We start from the raw sequence: 24630 nt of genomic DNA, 5'->3' as shown, positions 1-24630 counted from the left end.
TATATATTCCATTTAATTGGTTTCACCCTCATGTCATCCAACCTGTCCATGTAGGCTTCTGCCTAATTTGGCTGCTTCTACTAAGTGACAGATGAATTTATGTCAAAATGCTGTAAAGTTTGATTGGACACCCAGCCTTTGACGTCAATAACAAAAGCATTTTCCTCACCTTTTTAGAAGCTGATAAGAAGCATATTTATTTTGCTACACTAAATATACTCTCTTATACTATATTATGTGGTTAGTTGCATTTAGCCATATCATAAGAGACATGCCAGTTGTTAAATGGAGATTTAACACTTAAATAGTGACAAACAATAATTACAGCTGAATAAATGCACACAAAAAAAGAAGGTTTAAAAAGTTAAAATGTAAGGTCATTAAATTACCAATAGAGAAAGATGATTACTAAATATGCAGTCAAGCATAATGTACCAAAGCCGCATCAGAATGAACAACAAGGTAATTTTTGCATTTGAACAGGAGCTGTGTTCCCATATAAGCAACCACGTAATCTATAATCCTGCACAAACAGCATTAATGTGGTCCTTTATTTATTTGAGTATTTCATTAAATTTCACAAAGGACTCACAGCTTTAAAAAAAAAAAAAAAAAACCTTACCAGGCTCTGAAATATCTGACAATCAAAAGCAGCAGCATTAAAAAATAAATAAATCTATCCACCAAAAGTATACTTAAACATGGCTCTCTCATTTGACTCCAGGTCTCATGAATCATTTTAACTGTCTGAGATAATTGCATCAGATTTCATTTATCAATAGAGCCGTAAGCTTTGAATAGCGTTCCTTTATTAAAGTTGAGCAGATGGAGTTTGGTCTAGCATTGCTCTGCTCTGCTGCCCAGACACAATGATATGCAGCAGTGCTAGACACATCCTCAAATGCATTGAGAGGACTTTCTTAAGGCTATCTTGAAAAGATTAATTTAGATTTTGGGTTTCATTGGGACCAAGGTTTAGCATTGCAGATAACTTGTGATCTTGCCATGGAAACCTTTTGACTGATATCTTTGCCTTTGTTTGGAGAAGAAAACCACATTCTTTCACATTCGTTACAGTGGAGATTAGGACTAGTAGTCATAACTGCTATAAATAGTCATTTTGAATCAAAAGTCCAGGATTTTCTGTAGCAGTGGTTTTGTATGTATCAAACATTTCATTATTTTAGTTATGTTTTGTGAATTCAGTCCTCCAAAGTAAAATTATAACACCATTTATTTTGTTTTAGCTGTTGGGTAACAAATGAACAAAAGGTCAAAATAAAAGACATTTAAACAAGGATCAACTATGTTGTGAAAGTAGATTTTTACTGAGAATTGAACTATAATCTTAGAACAAGGGAATTTTTCAGGTCAGGGTTGTCACATGTTTAAATTTGTTTGAAAAAAAAATTGGTTTGATATATTTATTATGTTGCCTTTTTCATTAATTGTTTTTTGTTTCCTAATTGTTTTGGTGTTTAAATTTTTCTACAAGTCCTAAATAGCCTGTTTAATGTTGCAATATACAAAACTGTCCCATGAAATGTTTCATTTTTTCTCCAAAAGTATGACAAATGACCTCTGTTTGCTTTATTTTCCTCTTTTGAGATGCGTGGATACATGAAAAGATACATTACCTAGAAATACTGTCATGAAAACCAAATCAATCTTAATCTTAATCTAATCAAGTCTACCTGGTAAAACATACCATACTTTTCCTGAGAAAGCAACAGAGAACAAAATTCAAGAATTTGCAGTGTTAATTCTGATGGCAACTACTATCGATGGCTCATGTCCACAATTTAGACTGAGCTCTAGAATGGGATAAGCTAATGAGCAAACAGAGGGCAATTTAAGACTGCAGCCAGAATCGCTGTTACTTTAAAAGTACCTGTTTTATTTGAAGGCTGTGCTTGAACAATTTTGAATAATAACTCCAAACTAAATAAACCTGGCCATAATTGCTTTTGCAAATCAATTAAGTTCCGTTTGAACGAAAGCCAAAAGGAGGACCAAGGGACTTCCATTCAGCGTTAAACTATGCTGAAGCTACGCTAGCCCAGGCTAATCTCAAAGACACTCGGTCCCTTTTCGCCAGTGCGCATCCCTGTTAAACACTTCATGTGGAGTGAAAGTAATCTATGAACACATGCAAGCACACACATGCGGCTCTGCTCCTCTTCACATTGTCTTTCTCTGCCTATTTTTCTGTCCCTTTAGTAAATATTGCCTGCCTGTTTACATTGTCAGCATAAAGAGCAGAAAATATATATATAAAAAAAAAAAAAAAACTCAACAGCAAGCATCTTGCATTCTTTTTCCTGGCCGTCTTGTTTACTTTTTATTGACACATAGTTCTCTATAATCATCTTTTCTGTCTTAAGCATCGAAAATCTCTGCATTCCAAAAGCCTGCGAGTCTAAACGTATTGTCGCTCAGATCTGAGCTTCATCGATCGCTGTTTAGAATCAATCCTCGGCAAGCAGATATTTCCAGGAGAAATCCTTCACTTCTCTTCAGTCTTGTTCGCTCAACTGGGATCATCTGATGCTGTCCTCAAATCACATCCTAAAGCGCTGATCTGTACTCTTGGAGAGACTGAAAAACACCCAGTGCTGAACATGGCAACCATCTCATCAAAGCCCAGACGCTGAATATCAGAACTCAGGCTGAATGCACAAGTGAGAGTTAAATTGAGTTATCCTGTTTAACATAAATATAGAATTAACACATAGAAGGACTTACACAGCTGATGATCTGCAACAAAGGGCAATCTACATATGCCTTGTAAGCATGAAGATTTGTATCTACTATTTAGTGTTTAAAGATAAAGCAGGAGCATCATTCAAAAGGCCCCTGGTGAAATTATTTGGGCCAATAGGGGTCATAACTATGGCCAGGCATTTAGTCATTTTCATCCATCTCCAAAACAATACAAATGCTGAGGCAAAATAAAAAGAAGGAATGACCATATCCAAACAGCTTTGTGGATTGGGAAAGGTTCCAATCCAAAAGGTATTAAATATTGTGCCACATATTTAATATAGTTTAGTTGTGATACATATAAGTCTATGGCATGTACCCCACTCTTCAAAAGTTTCGGTTTGGTAAGATTGAATGTTTTTGAAAGTTTCTTGTGCTCACCAAGATTGAATTTATTTGAGCATAAATAAATAAATACAAAAATATTGTGTGATATGATCGGAATCTAAAATAACCATTTTCTATTTCAATATATTTTAAAATTGTATTTATTCATGTGATGAAAAGCTGAATTTTCAGCAGCCATTACTCTAGTCTTCAGTGTCACATGATCCTTCAGAAATCATTCTTTGAATCATATGTTGATTTGGTGCTCAACTTTTTTTTATTATTATTATCGATTTTGAAAAAAAGTTGTGCTGCTTAATATATATTTGTGAAAACCATGATCATTTTTTTAATGATTTTTTGATGAATAGAACATTAAAAAACAAACTGAACAGTAGTGTACATAGAACAAATTAATTAATGCAGAATGGGGGATATCCTGTTTTCTTCTTTTTTTTTTACTATCATCAGTGCACAAAATGTGTGTAAAGTAAATTCACATCTTACAGCTTACAACAATTGCAATAATTATTTAATTAAAGCATCCAAAGATACCCACTCGTAAAGACAGCATTGATCTGTATTTTATTATTTTAGTCTAATTGGAAAAAAAAAAAGAAATGATTGAATGAACAATTCAATGACTCACTCACAAGGACAGTCACTTGTCGTCACCTACTGGCATATCGATGTAACCTGCAAGAAGAGTCATTGAAAACCCCCCACCACTTACACACAGACTAACAGACAATCTGTCTGGAACAAACACATACAAGCTGAGTGATACAAACAGTGAAACGTCCCTGTTGTATAATGTGGATTATAGAACCTCTTGAATGCTGAACTGACCAATCAGCATCCAGGACTGGAAATGTCCATTCAACAGTATGTTTTTAACATGCCGATACTCAATGTGTAGACGTGCAAAAAAAAGAAATACCAGTGAGACCTGCACTGATCTCACCTGAATCACACAACCTTGATACTCAAGTGTACATGTACTCAAGTACAATGGACAAAACAAAAAAAGACTGGATGACTTGATTCATATCAATGCAGCACAAAGACTGTCAACAGTGCCCATTGTACACAGTTCCACAATATATATTCAACAAAAATCCAGTGTGTGTAAGGATACAGTGGAAGGAGTAAATGCGTGTGCCATGCAAAATAAATAATACTAATCTAACAGCAGCACTTTCTTCTCATGCACTGGGCAATGTTTACTTACAAAGCAAAAGCAAACATTCAACTAACGTTTAATGACATTTGACCTGCTCATGCAGTGTGAGGGAGTGTGAATGTGTAGATGGGCATCCAAAAGCATGGAGGTACTCTACCTGCTTGATGCTGCGGCTCACCTGGGCAGGTGGCAGTGTTGTTGCAGAGTCGGGTTTCCCTCAGTGGGCCGCTGCAGAGGGTCCCGTATGGAGAGGATACACATGAACGAGAGCGAACCTGCCAACCCTGCCCACATGTCAGCGAACATACGCTCCACTGAGACCACTCCTCTGCTGCTGGGTCACCTACAAAACACAAGATGGAGAAAAAAGGAAAATCTTTAAATTTTTGACCCAAACACAAACCCCAGACTTCAACATCCGTCCTGAAGGGTTATGTCACACTACCACCTTCTGTAAATTCCTGTGAATAAACTAGAACAGCTCTGCCAGGAATGTTTTTTTTTAAGTATTCACAAAAACATCCAACAATTCATTTCACATCTCCAGCTACTGATAAGGTGTTGTTAGGTCAGTGGCAGTCGGAGCCACCTCATCAGCTTCGGCTGAACGTGACTGCTGGAAATATGGCACGTGAAGTTCCCTAGTCGTTTTTGTCAGCCGTGTTCTTGGATAGAGGCGACATCACGAAGTGAATGGGCAAATCAAATTAATTGCACGTCTTGTAATCGCATTACATTTTCATTTGCATGTCGTGAGTCAGAGCTTAGCCTTATTTGCAGAGCAGATGGGTGGAGAATAGAAGGTAGGGGGCTGATGGGGACAGGAATGTCAACGGGAGTTTATGCACATAAGTTTTCTTTCACAGAGATGGAGACTGAAGAGGGGAAAAGGTGTAATACAAATTACTTCAACATGAGAATGTTCAGAAATAATATTTATTTTATTTTTTTAATTGTTGAAAATAATTTTTAAAAATTTAACTTAATATAAAAGTGTTGTGTATTATTTATATATACTATGTATATTTATATGTATTATTTAGATATTAAAATATGTGTGTGTACCTGTTTTTCTATTCTGGTGGGGACTTAAACCTGAATACACACAGACTCATGGGGACTCGTGTCACGGTGGGCACCTAAATTGAGGTCCCCACGGGTAAACAAACTAATAAATCACACAGAATGAAGTTTTTTGAAAATCAAAAAAATCTGAAAGTTTCCTGTAAGGGGTAGGTTTAGGTGTAGGGCAATAGAAAATACGTACTGTACTGTCTGTACAGTAGAAAAAGCATTACGCCTATGGAGAGTCCCCACAAGGATAGCAAACCAGACATGTGTGTGTGTGTGTGTGTGTGTGTGTGTGTGTGTGTGTGTGTGTGTGTGTGTGTGTGTGTGAATTTATTCATTCCGTGTTGCATGGTACTTCAGGAATCATTCTAACATGCTAATTTGGTGCTCAAAACAGTTTTTGATGCTTAATATTTTTTAAATTACTTTTAAATACTTTTATTCAGCAAGAACATCGTAACTTGATCAAAAGACACTAAAGACACACACATACTTTAAGATTTATATTGTAATAAATGCTGTTCTTTTGAACTTCTATTCATCAAAGAATCCTGACAAAAATGTATTATGGTTCCCACAAAAATTTTTATATTACACAAAAACATTTTTATCACTGATGATAATAAGAACGATTATTATTAACTGAGCAAAAATAATATGTAATAATAACTGAGCATCAAATGTTACACTGAAGACTGGAATAATTTCATTCATTCATTGTATTTTATTATTTACTTACAACATTATATCTATATATTATATTCTGTATATTTATTTGTGTTGTCAAACAATTAATCGCGATTAATAGCATAATATATGTGTGTGTTCTGTGTATATTTATTATGTATATGTAAATACACACACATACAGCATATATTTTGAAAATATTTACATGTATTTACATGTCTATATTTATATTGATGTAATTTATATTATAAATAAATATATTTAATATATAAGCATAAAATATTTTTCTGAAATGTATACATGCATGTGTATGTATTTATATATACATAATAAATGTACAAAGCAACTTTTATTTTGGATGTGATTAATCGTGATTAATCGTTTGACATAACTAATATTTATATAAATAGAAAGGTTAGATATATATCCTGGAGGAGTTGTTATTTTCAGACTTCTTTTTCTCTTAAAAAAAAAACGAAACAAAAAAACATCAAAGCGCTGTCCATGGTTCTGAAATGCAATTCAACTAAATAATGAAAGGAGATGGAACTCACCTGTTTGGGCCTGGAACACACCCGGCTGGTCAGCTGATCGCGGCCTTTGTGTCTTCACCTTCTGCTCATCATCATCAGGTTCTGGACAGACATATGACAAAATGTCATATTTTAAAAAAATATGATAATAGAGGCCATGTATGAGATCTAGAGGTTATGGTTAATGTGCTTTCAAGAAGTGGTAGCAACGGTAATATGATACAGAACACTAATAACTAATAATTTATATATACTGTATTAATATATTTAATAATAATATATTTTTTTAAATCCATACTTTATATATGGAACTGACGCATAAGTTTGTACAATCACAAATGCTAAAGCCCACACATACTATTAGGGCTGTTTTACATTTACACAATAATGTAATACATCTCTCCACTGAGCTGTCTTATCCTGAAATTAAATGTAAATCGTTCCATTGTGTGAGGAACATTTTAAATGTGCTGCTACAAACCTCATCTTGTAGTAACTCATGAGTAAACCTAAGCCAACAGAGACCTGTCACCAAAGTGTTTATTATATCTGGCCTAGTCTTCAGGGCACATGAAAATCCCTCATAATGTGAACACACACTCATGAGAGCATATATTTCAACTCCTCCTCCCTCAGATGAGGCTACCTGCCCCCAAAACGTGAAGTCTAGTGGAAAGTGGCTAATTCCCTGTCTACATTGCTGAAGTCTTTAAATGAGCACATTCGGTGTGTAGTGTCATGAGTGCCAGAACAAACCAAATTAATCCCAGGGGTTAATTTCTGACACCTCAACCTAAAACATATAGGAGTGTTTCTGGTTAATTCCAGTTAGTTGCACTCACAATTTAAATATTCATATGTTTTTGTTTATTTATGTAATTGGAAAGAACAAACTCAAAAGTATGAAAACTTGTTTCTGTCACAGGATTTAAAAAAAAATCCTCTTGTGGCTATCTCGTAATTGAGAATTTCTTCTTGCAATTTTGAGTTTAAATCTTAGAAATCAAAATTCAGAATGATTTATCGCAATTCAGAATTGAGATATAAACTGGCAACATGTAAGAATAAGAATAAAAGTCTAAATTGTGAGAAATAAACTATGAGTTTAAATTGTGAGATAAAGTTACAATTACTATTTTATTTTTTACTTTGTGGTGGGAAAAAAAAGAATTGCGAGATGTAAACTCAGATTTTTAAGAAAAAAAAATCAGAATTAGAATTTAATTTGGAAATGTAAATTGCAAGAAAAATTGCCAGAATTCTGAGTTTATATCTTGCAATTATGGGTTTATGTTTAAATTATGCAATAAAAAGTCACAATTACCTTCTTTTATTTTTTAACCATGGTGTTAACAGGCTTTCATACAAAAGTTAAGTGTGTCTCATTTCATTTGTGCACAGAGAAAGTTTGCACAGAGAAAGAGGAGAGAGAGAGAGTAAAAAAACACACACTTGTTCAAATTAATGTTAATGAATCAACATTAAATATAAATGAAGGAGGGCGTGTCCAGAGTAATTAGCATACAACATATCCAAACCATCTCCATATAAGGGCTTCCATACAATCTCTCCTGTACAGTCATTTTCTGAAAATATGTCTACAATTACGCATGGAGACCAATTTCTCTCTCCCTCTCTGTCTCTCTCTCTCTTAAATGTTTGCTCTTTTAATGCTGAATGTGTTTGTATCTAATGTATAGAATGCCCAGTACACTCATTCAGCATGTGGCACTCTCTTCTCTGGAGCAGATTGGTCGACTTGACCTTTTGCTCTGAGTGTGTGAAAAGATGAGCTGCGTGGGTTGCTAATAAATTCCACAGGCATATGCAGGAAAAGAGGATGTTCATAAGATGTAGCAGGAAGAACGGAAGGAAGAAAACACTAGAAAACAAGTGGATTCTCTGAGGCTCTTTCTAAATTACCATGAGCGTTTATGGATGCTTAGAATAATTCACAATCATGAAGCACATCCTCAACATGAACTAAAAAAAAAAACATTTTTTGGGGGGGTGGGGGGAGATCATGATTTATACCTCAGCGAGTTCCTAAAACCCAATGCTAAATTCATCTCAGTCAAGAGGTAAAGAATGAAGCACCCCACAGACTGCATGTGTACGTTTCCATTATTTTGTTGCGAAAAGTAGTTCACAGGTCAGTGCGGATAGGATTTGTAAAGATACAAATGCATTTGAATAATGTAGGACACAAGACATTTGACCTGCATTTAAAACTGAATGCTTCAAAATGCTTTGATTAGATTCTAAACAAAGAAAGGTTTAAACTAAATGTACTGCGTTTAATATATGGATGTGTAATACATATTTTCAAAAGACAGAATTTGACTCTCTAAACGAACTTTAACTTGACACAGCGTCTTAAAAATGCAAAGCTCATAGCAAGGCACTTCAAAAACATTGTGAAACACAAGACAGACATCGTATGGCTGTAGCAATGGTGCATTAAAAGATGAATTTAAAGACAACTTTCTAACAGCTAAAGCACAGCAAGCTAATTAAACCACCACTTCTAAAAAATAATTTAAACAATCACAATGACATATTTACATTTATTTATATAAGAACTTAAAGTGTTTTTATTAAATAAAAACAAATTAATTTATAGATATAATTATATATAAATATAAATGTATTTATTTTATATTATATAAAACATTATATCATTTATTATATAAAAATATACATTATTTTAATTAATAAAATAATTATTGTTTTTTGTTTGTGTAGTTATAATAAGTAACATATATAGCTGACCAATTTCTACAAGAAGTTAACATTTTTGAGGATACACACTAACAAGCTAAATATAGAAGCTAAAGAGTATTTTGAGACTGTTTGAGAACAAGAAAACAGAGACAAAATAAACTGTGAGAAAGAAAAACATACAGTACAGCATAAGAAAGGAAGACAGGCATTCATTAGCAAAGAGAGCAGCATCATATACATTGGAGCGCATGGGATGGATGGATACTCTAGAGACTTCCCCCTGTTGGCTCTGTCACACAGACCTGATTACCAGCGCTCCCCGCAGGGCCTGTGTTAATATGCTTATGATAGCTCAGATGCGCACGCAGACGATCACACTAATTTACTCTGTCACGGAAAAGACAATAGTGGTGTCAGGAAAGGCGGGGGGTTGTTTCTGCTTGCTTTTTGTATCTCACTCCTACGCCTCCCTTCACTCTGCCTCTCTATGCGGGTCTACGCCACTGTCTCCATTCGGCAAAGGGCGAAGAGAGTTGTTCAGTATGATAGAGACAGAACAAACACGTCCTTTATCTTAATAGCAGACACAAATTCTGGGTTGAAGTATACCCTATGAGCTCTTATGTCTTTGATCCAAGGCATTTCAGCACATTTCTCAATAACATTTCTCAATAACATCTCTATTAACCACCACCCAGCTCCTTCCTGCCGCATTTCACAGAGAGTCCAGCCTGCATCCAATAACATCCACATGTTTAGAAGGAAACAGCCCACCCTTCTTTAGTCTTCATCTTGACCGTGCTTCAGAGTAAACGGAGTCATCATACAGTACTGTGGCCTTTCAAGATTTAAAGGAATAGTAGTGTTTTTTTTTAATCATTTATGGAACCACATGTTTTTCCAAACTCGTATGACTGTCTTTCTTACAGTATGTGTAACACAACAGGAACAATTCAGAAAACTGGGGAATGGGGACAGCAGCTTTAAAGCTTCAAAAGCATTAAAATGAAGACAAAAGATACATGAAAGCACCATCAATGTAGTCCATGTGACTTGAATGCTAAGCACTGTATGAGGAAAAGACCAACATGTAACTCACTGAAGTCATAAAAAAAATCATACAGGTAGGGATACACCAATATACTGTACACAACTGTTCCAAAGTCTCTTTTGCTCACCAAGGATGTATTTATTTGATCAAAAATACTGTTAAAACAGTAATATTGTGAAACATGTTTGCAGTTTAAAAAAACAATTTTCGATTTTAATCTAATTTACAATATAATTTATTCCGGTGATGTCAAAGCAGTCATTACTCCAGTCTTCAGTGTCACATGATCCTTCAGAAATCATTCCAATATGCAGTTATTTACTGTTTTGTTGGAAACCATAATATTTATAATATTTATTTTTCAGGATTATAGAAAGTTTAAATGAACATGATTTATTTGGTTCAGTTCCAGTTTTGCTCCAATACACCTTTCTGTAATTATCAAGTAATTATGAAGATCTCAGTTAATTGGTTCAGTTGTGTTTAATCGGGTTTGGAGCTGAACTTTGCAAGACGGTCTCCAGGAACAGGATTGGGCACCCCTGACATACAACACCAAAAATATATAATTAGGTTATATAAATACAAAAATAAGAGAAATGGGAGAAATTAGAAGTTTCCAATATCAGCTCATTTATATTGTTAAGGATTGGAATTACATGATGTTCAGGCGAATTAATTATGCTTCAAACGCCTTTTCTTTTTTCAGTAGAAGCACTGAAGAGATGCTCAATCTATATACAGTATGTTATAGTACAAACCTTGGTTTCTTCTTATAGTCGATATTTTATTCTCAAGCTGAAACTCAGTCATGTGGTAAAGCAGGATTCTCTAGAGATGGCTGCGGCAGTGGGGTGTGTAACCTGCCTAAGAGTCCAGCACGCTAAACAGATGTTCAGCATCCTGGGACGTCTTCTGTACATTTCCCCTTGAGAGCCAACTGTACTTTCCACCATCCGGTGTGTGTGTGTGTGTGTGCACATGTATTTAATGCTAGCACTTTAGCACTAAATGAGAGGCTGAATTATGTTTCCGCCACTCTCACAGCTTGTTCTTGGAAGCCGGAAATGAATTTAAGCGGTTAGCTCAAACTGAAGCCATTTAATTAAACGGCCTGGCGGTGTGTCTGTATTACTCACTTGTGTTCAAGTATAGCTCAGTATGCTGAACATCCAATACTGAGCTTGGGTGTTTAAAGACGCTAAACCACATTCATCAGTTAAGGCAAACTCGCTTTACATTAGACATGGGTCACGACTGACTAATCGATTAGCAAGATCAACCAGTTGTTCGTATTACATAAAAAATATCGTAAATAATCATTTTTACAATATAGCTTCTAAAGGTTAATAGTTTGATAAAAAAAATTCTATGAATTGACTAAATAGATTAAAAATAAATAAACCATTATGTGAATTCAGGCAGCACAAAATTATAACATATAGTATAAAAATGGATATTAGTCTTAACATTAGCTAAATATTACATTTAGCAGTGTAACAGTGTTTAATTAAAATTATTTGTGTTTTTAAAGATGAAATTAAAGTGATATATATATATATATAAAGTTAAAAATAATTACTTAAGAATTATTGTTAACTAATACATGTATATTTTGTACAATCTAAGTATAAAGTTTATGTATAAAATAAAAAAAAATATTCATATTGTATTTATATAAAATATGTACAAATAAATAAATACATTTTTATTTAATAAAACACATTTTAAATAAGTCATTATATAAATGGACATAAATATAAAAATATATAAATGAAATATATATTTATTGATTTAAAAAAAAGGTTTTAGAAGTGGTGGTTTAATTAGCATGCAAATTATATAAATATTCAATAAACTCTTCCATAAAAAAGAATAATAATAATAATCTAACTATTATTTTATAATATTTATAGGCTTTACAGTGTTAAGAGGTGTCTGAAGTTAAAATAGTTTTATAAAGTTTATTATAAAGAAATATATATATAAAAGCACAAGACCACGTTGTTCCATCCAGCTGTTTTTCAACACACAAAAATGTGTCCTATGCAAACACATTCAAAGAAACACTTGTTTTTTGTCAGGTGAACCTGATTTTGAAAGCAGCTGTAAAAAAGGGTCCATTTGTGTATTTTGGTAACACTTTGTGAAAAGTACATCTCAAAGTAAACTAAAACACTTAGCTTTGAAACAAACTGCAGCGAGGCACCATACCAGCCAGCTCGACATAAAACAGATGTAGCAGAAGAAAAATCGGCAGCACCATTAGCAAGAGAATCTATCAGCACGGTACGGCAGCGATGCATCTCCAGCAGACGCCTGACACCCCTCAGCCTGCCTCTCCACAGCAACATCAACAACTTTAAAACCCCAACAATTCACTCCACATCCTTCCTCTCCAGCTCTCCCACACTCCGCAGAGTTCTGTGAGTGGTAAAAACGACCTGTCCATCAGCTTCCAGTAGGGGTGGACAGTTATTATAACAAGCATCTATCCATTCTCAACTGCCATGAAGGTACAAATAGAGAGTAAATAATACAAAAGCCATAGTTCAGCACACTGTGCTCCCATAAAACAATTATGACCGGAACTCAGAGCAGTGCAATGGGATTTAGAGTTAGACAGGCAGTAGAAACAAGCATAAAGAATCAATAGAGATATTAAAAGAGAGAGAGAGAGAGAGAGCGAGAGAGAAGTAAAACTTTAGATAACTGACCTTTCTCCTGTTCCCCATTGCTTTCAATAGTATAAAAAAGGAATAATTCACCTAGGGATGCTTTTCACTGAAATTCTTGACATTCGCACTACCTCACCTCATGGATTAGAGTTCATGAGAGAAGTAGCACAAATTGTTCTTTTGAGTCAGATCTTTTCAATGAATCAGTTCACAAACCAGGTCTAAATGATTCGTTCGAAAATCTGACTGATTCTGACTGAATCATTCAAAAGAGTTCATAAGAGCAGCAGCAATGTTACATAAGTGAACAAACTGTTCTTTTGAATCAGATCTGTTCAATGAATCAGTTAATCCAGTTCACGAAACAGGTCTAAATGATTCATTCAAAAATCTGACTGATTTGGTTCTTGAGTTCAACACAACACAACATAGCAGTTAATAACTTATTGGAAGTAAAGATATTTGAGAATAACAATGCAAATTCAGGGCTGTTTCTCACGCAAAGCTATTCAAGGGACTTGAACACAGGGTGTGCGTCATATGAACCACTTTTGTGGTATTTTTGTGTCCTTTTTGAAGCTAGAAATCTTCAATGCTCCTTCATTGCAGTTGCATGAAAATGTGACAAGAACGTTCTTCAAAATATATATTTTTTAATGTTAAACAGAAGAAAGCAAGTCAGGTTTGGAATGACATTGACAGAATTTTCCTTTCTTTTTTCTTTTTCTTTCTATTAATATTCAGTAGAGATCAGTGGGTTTTGTTGACATGATGAAATCTAAATGTTTCTATGCGCTTCCATGCTTTTGATACAGTATGTGCATTATTGTGGTTTAATTTAAATTAATGTGGGTGATTTTTTTAGTCACTGAATCTGTGTCCTATCTGTGTACTATGTTGTGTCTAAGTGTGTGTTCACATATCCTTGATGTGGTGATTCCATCTGACTCAGTGAGCCACACAAAGGAAGTGATTTATGCGTCTTCATGCCCACATCTCTCTCCTCTGACTATCCATGTTTTATGCACACATGTCCCCAAACCCTGAGTGTGTACACGAGTGCATGTGTGCAAAGGGCTATTTATGACTATACACTGCAGCACGTGTGACCTACTCGCCACAATTATAGGTGTGTGTTTATTTATGTATGCATTTCCTTGTCAACATAAATTGATGTGGTCAGGGCCAAGTCTTCAATGTGACTTCAGTATTTGCTATTGTAAATAAATCTGTGTGTGTGTGTGTGTGTGTGTGTGTGTGTGTTTGTATGCATCAAGGAGGTATATAATAGGCAGCTGACAGGGGGGGGGATTATAATAATAATAAAAATGTTACACTGATCTGATATTATATTCTTGGCATATGCCGATGACGTTATGGCTCATAACTGATTATTATCCAATATTACAATCCATAGTTTTATATTATATTATACATATATAAACATTTAACACTTATAAAATTGTTTATATCTTTTTACATGCTATAAGTATATTTAGCCGCTACAGGCCAGTTCACACCAAGGTTCACACCAAACGCTAATTATAAAGTCTTAATTAACATTTTCATGCTATGAAAATACAAAGTCCACACCACAGCTATAAAGACATGATGTGGGAATGAAATTATTGGAATCACTTTCAGAACTTTTTTTTTCAGCTGATTAATGATGGAAAACAAAAAAAACAAACAACAAAAAAAAAGTTTTACAATGTTATTGAGCATTGGTGACTAATATAGTTTTCTTTATAGTTCATTCTTGGTGTGAACAGACTTTACAACATACGAAAAATGTATATTCATTTTGAGATTTAATAAAGATTACATTTAACATTTAATTAAGTGTTATTTTTTTTTTTTTAAAGATTAATCATATGTGAGTGTTAGATGACAGTGAAGGTAATCTAAATATAAAAGGTGGGGAAATGAGCATGCAATTAAAAGGGGGGGGGGAATCCACATTTTATTCCATTCCACGTTTTCAAGTCCTCTAACAATAATCAAATACTGATAAAATATCTACTATAAAATAGGCAAAAAAACAATTGTTTTATATGTTAAATGTTGTTTTCAAAAATGTCATTCAGATTAAACAGCTATTCTGAATGACAAGATACTATTTGGATTCAGATGGTGCAGTTACAATACACAAGTAGTAAGCGAGCTATGCTAACCTGCCATATATTGACCGCATAACACGCGATAATCACGACTCTACACTGCCACTACAATTACATATCCACGAGACACTTGGAGTTAGTGACTCAAGTAAAATTCTCTCTTTCTATTCTCCCGGCAAGCCTTCTCCATTACTTCACTTCCCTCCTTATCTGAGACTACAGTAACACGCTGGGACTCAAACTTCCAGGCTGCTGCAGGGGGAAGTCAGGTATGAAGGTAAGAAATATCTGTAGGGCCTTTCAGTAAACAAGCCTTAATAAGAGCCAATGATTTGGAAGCCAATTTACAGTACATATAGATACAGAGAAAGAGAGAATGAGAGGGTGGAGAGAAACAAGAGTAGAGTAAAACATTTCATTCCGACTAAGACTGAAGCTAAGAAAGAGGATTTGGTGGATTGCTAGTTTTGAGTCAAAGTCGTTCTTTGTTGTTTGCAGGGCCAGGATTTAGAGACAAAGATGAGTGAGGAAGCGCGGGAGGAAAAAAAAGAAACGAGCCGTAAAACATGGAAGGAAAAAGACAGAGAAGTAAAAACAAAAAATGCATAAGGCATGATCACAGCTGTGTTGGGGAAAGACGGATTTCATCCACACTGAGAGCCGTGCATTGTGGGAGACCCACAGAGAAACAAATCCAAATGTGTCGGAGCGTGTAGGTGTGCATGTGTGCGCGAGATGGATTACGTGGTTGTGATGCGATGCTAACAGTGGGGAAACCGGGTGGAGGTGTGTGTGTGCGTATCCCAGTCGATTCCTTCAACGGGAGTGTGTGGACGCGAGATAAGAACTTACAAGCATATGCACATTCACTGCGGTGTGTGGTGTGAGTGTGCATAGATGTGTGTGTTTATTCAGGTGTGTCATTCTGACACCAGCAGATGCAATAATCGTATTCTCGCTCTTCCTTTCTACTCAAATCTTCTCGTCTTCCCTGAGATATACAATAGTTCAAGCAATTGAGGATTGAAGGGTGTATACAGAAGATTCTTACATCAATCTTTCATCAAGTTTCAAGACAAACATTAGTGCATTTGTTGTGTGTTGGATGCAAGAATACGTTGAATTAACAATGGTTTTGTCACAATAAGTCCCACAATTAAAATTCTACACTAGTTGTGATGTAACACGTAGCGACATATTTTTCTTCCATACTGTGATTTGGTTCTATCCATCAGTTGTTGAATGGATGGAGGCAGATCTGAATGTGAGTGATTGAGGTCAAATTTAAGAAACAAGCAGGTTTCAGTGAACTAAATGATTTGAGAAGTCTGGCATACATCACCAAATTAAGTCTGTCATTTTCACTGAGACATGAAACATTTATGCATGAATTATTCACACTAAGATCAATAACATGCATTTAGAAAATAGATTTCATGCCCACATTAAAAATAAATCACTAAAAACTAAACCAATCATGCTACTAGCAAATTTAGGCATCACAACATTTTAATGTACAGTATGGATCTTCATTTTGAGATTTGCTATGAACTCTAAGTCTAAACCTTAAATGTGAATGCTGTGCCAGAAATAACAACATTGTTGATCCCACAAGACTAACACAAACTAGAGGTCTGCTACCCGACCCGAGCCCGACGGGTCCCGAAATACTTTCGGGTTTCGGGTCAAGTTCGGGTTAGTGTTCAATGAATAGCTTCGGGTTTGGGTCGGGGTTCGGGTTTATAGCTAAACTAAAACTATAACTATAACTAAAACTTTCATAGCAAGCACACAACGACAACACAGCACGGGAACTTTTATTAGTAAAATAGCTTCGACAGGCTACTGACTCGCAACTTTATATTTCTCTGTAATGAGGGGGTAAAATCGCTGTTTTTGAAGTAACCAAGCCTCATTGCTTGCAGAGAGAGGCGCGCAGACGCAGGTTCACACACGCAACTTTCATCCCTCTCTCTCTCTCGCTAATTCAAATAAATTATATAATTAATTAATTCAAATAAATGCGATCTTACATCTCTGTAAGCATCTGCATCTCTGTGTCTGATTTAAAGCAGGCCGAATGCTAACGAGCCTTAACTGATGAAAATGACCATAATTTGCACGATGTAAGAATTATCGTCTTGTCGTATACAACCATTCAAAATCTCGGCAGAATTTATGTGACCGAAGCACCTGATGTTCATAAACTTTCATAACTGGCAAGTGTTTTTTCTTTTTCCTTATGAACTGGCCGAGCCTTAATGATTGTGTTTCTTTACATGCATTTGTTTACTGACCGTTGCATGCAATCGTAAAATACAGCTTTTTTTAGTGGCTATTCGTTGTGGGGAAAAAAAAAGATTTCAGGTACGGGCTCTAAATTTAACTGTGCCGCTCGGGTCGGGTCGGGCCGGGTCAGACGATCCCGGGTACGGGTCGGGTTCGGGCTTCAGTTTAAAGCCCGTGCAGACCTCTAACACAAACCCATGTAACCCTGCCTGGGCTGGTGTAAAAATTCATGTTGTTTTAAATTTTAAATTTTTTAAAGCTAGATGGACTATATATATATATATATATATATTTTTTTTTTAAATGAAAGGTTGGTGGAAAAATGTTTCCATAGTCCTGCCAATCACAGTGAGTTCACTCTTTCAACAACTCCTCCAACATCTCCACTCCATGGATAGGTCAAGAGAGAACATGTTCAAACCTTTCTATATGGACAGCATGTCAAACCTCTCTACCCTTACCACATGCCCTCATATAGATTACATGAGCGCCAACCCATGAATAAAACATATCCACCAGTGGGTCATGTCGAAGGGTCTTTGAGCTGAACACATGCAGGGATTGTACGACTACTCAGTTTTATTAGTCATCCAGGTAGTTGATCTGGTTGGAGGGTCAACATTTACCTAGACAAAGAAACAAAAGTACCAATATCTCCATTGCCTGATTAAAATGGAAAAACAGTCAGATAACTTTGGGATGACACCAGCGTTTATCTAATAAATAATTCAGCAAATAACAAAGATTTTATTTTAAGATTTTAAATAAAACATACTGAAAATACGATGAGAAAAGGCCGCAAGATATTAGTACTAACAATGTTTTAGAAGAACAAAAATTTAGAATGACTGATTGGATTATTTGAATGAATGAATTCTATGTTGTGGACAGGCCTGCATAAACTGAAGCTGAACAGTGAATGAACACTGGTAAAATGAAGTGCTTTACTAGTGGGTAACTAACATGGCAAAACATATTCTGTACATATGAAATTGATCAGATATATAAACAACATAAACACAATATTAAACTTACACCTGTACAAAATGGGACAATGTTGCAGGCTAAACAGAAGTGATGTGAATACTTTTATTCTGCAACAATTTAAAACACAATGACTTTAAACTATTTTTAATAAACTAGGATTTATAAAGTTTCAATTTCATAGACTAAACTTATATGCACTTTAAGTCAGTAAAAAATGGGGAGAAAAAAGATAATGACAATGATAATGATAAAACATTGACTAAATATAAACATAAACATAACTAAAAAAAAAAAACTTTTTAGGTTTCAGGGCTGTTCGCAATGAATTCTTACTTGAATGTGAACACTTCACCAAAACTCAGACCAACTCAGACGTCAGACATCTATATTATGGACTAGTTAAATCATTGCATTCAACCACAAATCCTAGAGCCTGTTAAATGTAAGCTGAAGCAATACTTAAGGAGGGTCACATTCAGACAAATGAGGGTCCTTCAATAACACTTTATCCTCTAATTAAGGGGATTTACAGGTAGCAGTCATTTGCGTAGAGTGCACAGTGAGGCATGTGGAATGATTTGAAGTTCACTAGGAAAAGATTATCATATGAATGACTTCCTCATTCAACAGCACATCAAAATAGTGAACAGAAATACATAAATCTCTTGGGGACTGCAGAAGATCAGAACAGAACAAAGCGACTATATGAAAGAAATGAGAAAGAATATATAATGCTTGAGTGAACTGTATGTATTATGATACAAGTTATGAGAATGTATATTAAAGCACGGCAAACCCGTCAATGTGGTTATATTGTTTTCTCGAGTAAAGCAGTGTGTGCGCATGCTTGTAAACACATACAATCAATATTAACTGCTCCCGTTGGACTTGACAGTGCATCAGAAATAATACACTACATCACAAAAAGAACCGAACTGTTGAACTGTTTGACGTCTTAGTCTTTGAAAGGCTTTCCACACAAACACACACACACCACTGAGCTCTCCGGTGAAGTAAATGGCCTTTTAGTTTGCCGGTCTGCCTCTTTCCACATTACTCTACCTCCCTCTCTTTTGTATTCTTAATTTCTCTCCTATTTTACCTCCAGTTTTCACCTTCAAAGCCTGTGCACTGCCAGTCTAAACTCTACTCTGCCAGTACTCCCAGGAAGATGGACATATAATTTATTTCTGTGTGCCCTTAATTGTTTCTGACATTTAATGACATAAATAAAAGGTTTAATAACTGTATTAGCTGAAGTTAGAGCGTGCAGATTGATTTATTCCTACTTTGCTTCAGAAAATTGAGGGATGTCAAAAATAATATTACTAAAATTAAGGGAAAATACTTGCTAATAACGATAAATAAATGAATAAATAAATAAATGATGCCATTGTACATGCATATTCAAAAAGGTCAAATGCACCTCTTGGTCAGAATTGCCATTTTAGTGAGTTATTCATGTAAACCGTCTGTTTGCCTGTGAATGTAAATGAACACATCAGACCTGCTGACACCTATTAAAATAAAAACCATCAATTAAAAGTTCAAATTAAGTTAAAATGATTCAAACAATAATATTGACGAAGACACAACCACTTACTGTTCTTTAATCATTTGTAATTATTAATTAATGTTTTTTTTACATCTGTAACATTTGTAATGTTTACTTGTACAATTACTTCAAAAATATAAGAAATATTTTATTCATTGGCAGCTACTTAAAGGCTACATTCCTTTGATTAAGTTACTTAATATTTATATTCATATTTTATTTTATTGTTAGATCCTAGTTTTTGATGTTTTTTTGCTTTTACTAGTTTTTATCAAAACTAGTATTGAACTGTGAGATTTCACTGGATTGGTACAGACTGAAATTCTGGTATGAAGGCAATACTATTTTCCACAAAAAGCTTTTCAAACTCTCCCTCAGACCTGTTTGTGTAGCTCCACATTTAAAACCCTTTCACTTTCACAGTCAGAGTCCCTTTACGGCTCAACAAAAGCGACCACACTCGCTGTGATTTTACAAACTATCCATGTCTTCAGCCACTCAGGTCACTCTTTGTCTTCCAGACAGGCTGCGGTAAAGCTGTTTGGATCCTCTCAGGCAAGGTTTGATTAGTGTGTGTAGGTCTGAATACATCTTGCTAAGGTAAGTATCTGTCTTTCCTTGGGGCACATACACTGTCCACAGGATTTAAAGGGGTCATACGATGCGATTTCAATTTTTCCTTTCTCTTTGGAGTGTTACAAGCTCTTGGTACATAAAGAAGATATGTAAAGTTGCAAAGACTAAAGTCTCAAATCCAAAGAGATATTCTTTATAAATGTTAAGAGTCAACCACGCCTACCTAAAACGGCTCGTTCTAACACGCCCCCACATGCCTACGTCACGATGTGGGAAGATTTGCATAACACCGCCCAAATGTTCACGCAAAGAAAGAAGGCGTAACTTTTATTCTTGCTCTTGCCGCCACCGCGATGTCGTGAAGACTCTGTGTATTTCGTTAGCAAAACTATTTTGCTTGGCCTTCCAAAAGAGGACGATATCCACTTCGTCATGCCTAGAGCTGATCCGTGCTGGTCGCTGAGGAAATACATAAACTTTGTGCTGTGGATCGCCGGATCGGCTTTCACTGTGGACGAAGCGGAGTCCAGCCCGGGGTCGTCACATGTGGTTGCTGCAAGCCCGCCGGCCGCTCCTTCATCGAATCCGCCGGCTGTGCCGTTCTCAAGCCCGCCGGCCGTTCTTCACTTTAGCCCGCCGGCCTCCGCTCACTCTAGCCTGCCGGCCACAGCTCACACAAGCCCGCCGTGTGTGATGCTTGTGAAAGCGATGCTTGGCCTTCCAAAAGCGGACACAACTAGAAATCAGTGGTTAAGTCGAATTTACAACAGTGTTCCAGAACAGTTCAACCCAAATATTCAGATGTGTGCAGCACATTTTATGGAGGACTGTTTCCTGATCCTGGAAGAGTAGACTACAATGCCGGTTGCTCTGACTCACAGACTGTAAGTAGGTTTTTATAGTTAAAGGATTTGCCACTGATGATTCAAACGCGAGTTTTGAGCAGTGTAGAGGAGCGTTTGTTGTTTGTCATTTCTCTGATCACAAATGCAGACATGGTTTTATGTTCACGTGGCGCGATGCAATGCAACGCAACGTGTAAAAAGACAGTATAAGTCATTATAATATGTAATTATGTCCCCACTGGATGCAATAAATGCCTCGTTTATAATGGGTTTTAATGTTCTTGTCTCGTCGCTGTCTCATCACAATATGGTAAGGGGCGTAACATTTCCGTCACACGCTTGAGGTATTCGGCCAATCACAACGCACTGGATAGCTGGCCAATCAGAGCACACCTCGCTTTTCAGACCGATGAGCTTTGTAAAAATCGACGCGTTTCAGAAAGGTGGGGCATAGAGGAGAAACAATAATGTACAGTATGTGGAAAATAATGTGGTTTTTGATCCTTAAACCGCATAAACACATTTCATTACACCAAATAAACAAAGTAGTGTTCTTTTTAGCAACATCATATGCCCCCTTTAACACTGCCTGCAACACAATACAGCTTATGCATGTCAACAAATGTTGAGTAAATGCAGTAAATATGGCAAGATGTATGCTTTTAAAGACCAATCAGTCCCTTAAATGTCATTCAAACATGACTTCCTTCTCTTTGAACACTATGGTCTGTACTCTGCTTTTGGAAGAATAAAAACCAATATAATCCGGTAAAATTATTGAGGATATGACTATGCTTTACCTTGGTCAAAAAATCAGTCTCTGGAAAATACATACACTGGCCCTTTGCTGAGATGCTGCTTGCCATTTAAACAAAGATATCCTACAATTCAAAGGTTTTGTGTGTGTGTGTGTAATAGAAAGTGCTTTGTAACCTGCAAAAGTGGCTGTTGACAACAAATACAAAAAAGGAGCATCAACCAATAACAAAATTAATTATTTCAACATTGAAAAAAGTATTTCTTCTTCCCCTGTTGACCACAGCAAAAACTAAGAACAACAAAAGTTAATTCTTAATTGAAATATTAAGTAATTATGTAGAGAACTATAAATAAGCCATATATAGCTCTGAAAAATTACGCCACTGCAAAATTAACAGATTATTATTATTAATATTATTATTTTAATAGTAGTAGTAATATTACCTTTTACATCCCAGCTTTATATAATTCAGCAGGTCAGCTCAAGTGAGGTCTGGATGATTTCCATCTCAGAAATTGAACTGTTCGCTCTACTAACAGGGCATGTGGCATAACCAGAGGAGGTCACATGAGACACTGTCATGGAAGCCATGGAATGCCACCACCTGGATGAGAATTTACATGCCAGGTTTGAAAATCCACAGCCTTCCATTCCAGCCATCCAAGAGACAGCTAGAGTAAGACAAACAGGCTGTGTTCACATAGTCAGAGTTACAACTATGTTTACTAACAGGTGAATGTTAAACAGCTTTTTTATACTACAGTAGCAACTAAATCCCAGTCTTTATGAATAAATTAACAATATCAGGGCTGATTTATATTCTTGCGATGGCTCTAAATAAGCAATTAAATAAGTAAATAAGTGATTAAAGCAAATATCAGACATGGCAGTAACTATAACACCAGTAAGTTATCACAAAAAAAAAATATATATATATATACTATGGAAGCCCGTTTCCGCCACTGAATAAAAAAATATAATTCTATAAGTCATAATAATGAGAAACTTTCTCCAAAATTATGACTTAGTATCTCGTTATAATGAGAAACTTTCTCGTAATAATGACTTAGTTTCTCGTAATAATGACTTAGTTTCTCGTAATAATGACTTAGTTTCTCGTTATAATGAGAAACTTTCTCGTAATAATGACTTAGTTTCTCGAAATAATGACTTATTTTCTCATAATAATGACTTAGCTTCTCGTAATAATGAGAAACTTTCTCGTAATAATGACTTAGTTTCTCGAAATAATGACATATTTTCTCATAATAATTACTTATTTTCTCAAAATAATGAGAAACTTTCTCGTAATAATGACTTAGCCTAATCCACAAAAAAAAAAAAGACTTACTCGACGCATGCGCAACGCAAGAGTGACAGCACGCTAGCGCCATCTGTTGGTCAAAGCCATGCAGGAACACCGCTAACATTGCTTTGTTCTGTAATCTAAAGTGTATAATGCTATAGTCTGTCATTAAATAACGATTTCAGATAAATTATCTGTATGTAGTCTTTTGTGTAATAGTTACTCTGCCAGATAGTTATGGCTTCAAACATTCCAGACCAATATTTCAGTTAAGAAATCCAGGCATTTTATGAAGAAATGAAAGCCATTATACATATAAACTTAATTTATAGATGTGTATTTCAATGATTTATTAGTTTTATTAGCTGTCCTTTCATGCATCACATGCAATGTTAGAGGTGTTCCTGCATGGCTTTGACCAACAGATGGCGATAGCGTGCTGTCACTCTTGCGTTGCGCATGCGTCGAGTAAGTCTTTTTTTTTTTTGTGGATTAGGCTAAGTCATTATTATGAGAAAGTTTCTTATTATTATGAGAAAATAAGTCATTATTCTGAGAAATATAGTCATTATTATGAGAATCTAAGTCATTATTATGAGAAAGTTTCTTATTATTATGAGAAAATAAGTCATTATTCTGAGAAATATAGTCATTATTATGAGAATCTAAGTCATTATTATGAGAAAGTTTCTTATTATTATGAGAAAATAAGTCATTATTCTGAGAAATATAGTCATTATTATGAGAATCTAAGTCATTATTATGAGAAAGTTTCTTATTATTATGAGAAAATAAGTCATTATTCTGAGAAATATAGTCATTATTATGAGAATCTAAGTCATTATTATGAGAAAGTTTCTTATTATTATGAGAAAATAAGTCATTATTCTGAGAAATATAGTCATTATTATGAGAATCTAAGTCATTATTATGAGAAAGTTTCTCATTATTACGAGATACTAAGTCATTATTATGAGAAAATAAGTCAATATTATGGGAAACTAAGTCATTATTATGGGAAACTAAATCATTATTATGAGAAAATGTCATTATTATGAGAAATATAGTCATTATTATGAGAAAATAAGTCATTATTATGGGAAACTAAATCATTATTATGATAAATATAGTCATTATTATGAGAAACTAAGTCATTATTATGAGAAAATAAGTCA

General features: G+C 35.1%; 1 protein-coding gene across 7 annotated transcripts in view; it reads right to left on the bottom strand.

Moving 5' to 3' along the window:
• adgrb2 (adhesion G protein-coupled receptor B2) overlaps positions 1-24630 on the bottom strand; it is a 336322-nt gene that overhangs the window by 178680 nt on the left and 133012 nt on the right. For all 7 annotated transcript variants that reach the window (XM_016292623.1, XM_016292624.1, XM_016292626.1 and 4 more), the window contains exons 3-4: positions 6586-6666; positions 4431-4616 (exon numbers count right to left, since the gene is read on the bottom strand). In XM_016292623.1, the coding sequence (XP_016148109.1) occupies positions 4431-4616; positions 6586-6666 (267 nt within the window). The remainder of the gene's footprint in view (positions 1-4430; positions 4617-6585; positions 6667-24630) is intronic.

Source organism: Sinocyclocheilus grahami, unplaced genomic scaffold (assembly GCF_001515645.1).
Source record: "Sinocyclocheilus grahami isolate Dianchi unplaced genomic scaffold, SAMN03320097.WGS_v1.1 scaffold289.1, whole genome shotgun sequence".
Lineage (NCBI taxonomy): Eukaryota > Metazoa > Chordata > Actinopteri > Cypriniformes > Cyprinidae > Sinocyclocheilus > Sinocyclocheilus grahami.
The sequence above is the reverse complement of the archived record's forward strand: the minus strand, read 5'-3'. Positions and strand labels throughout refer to the sequence as shown.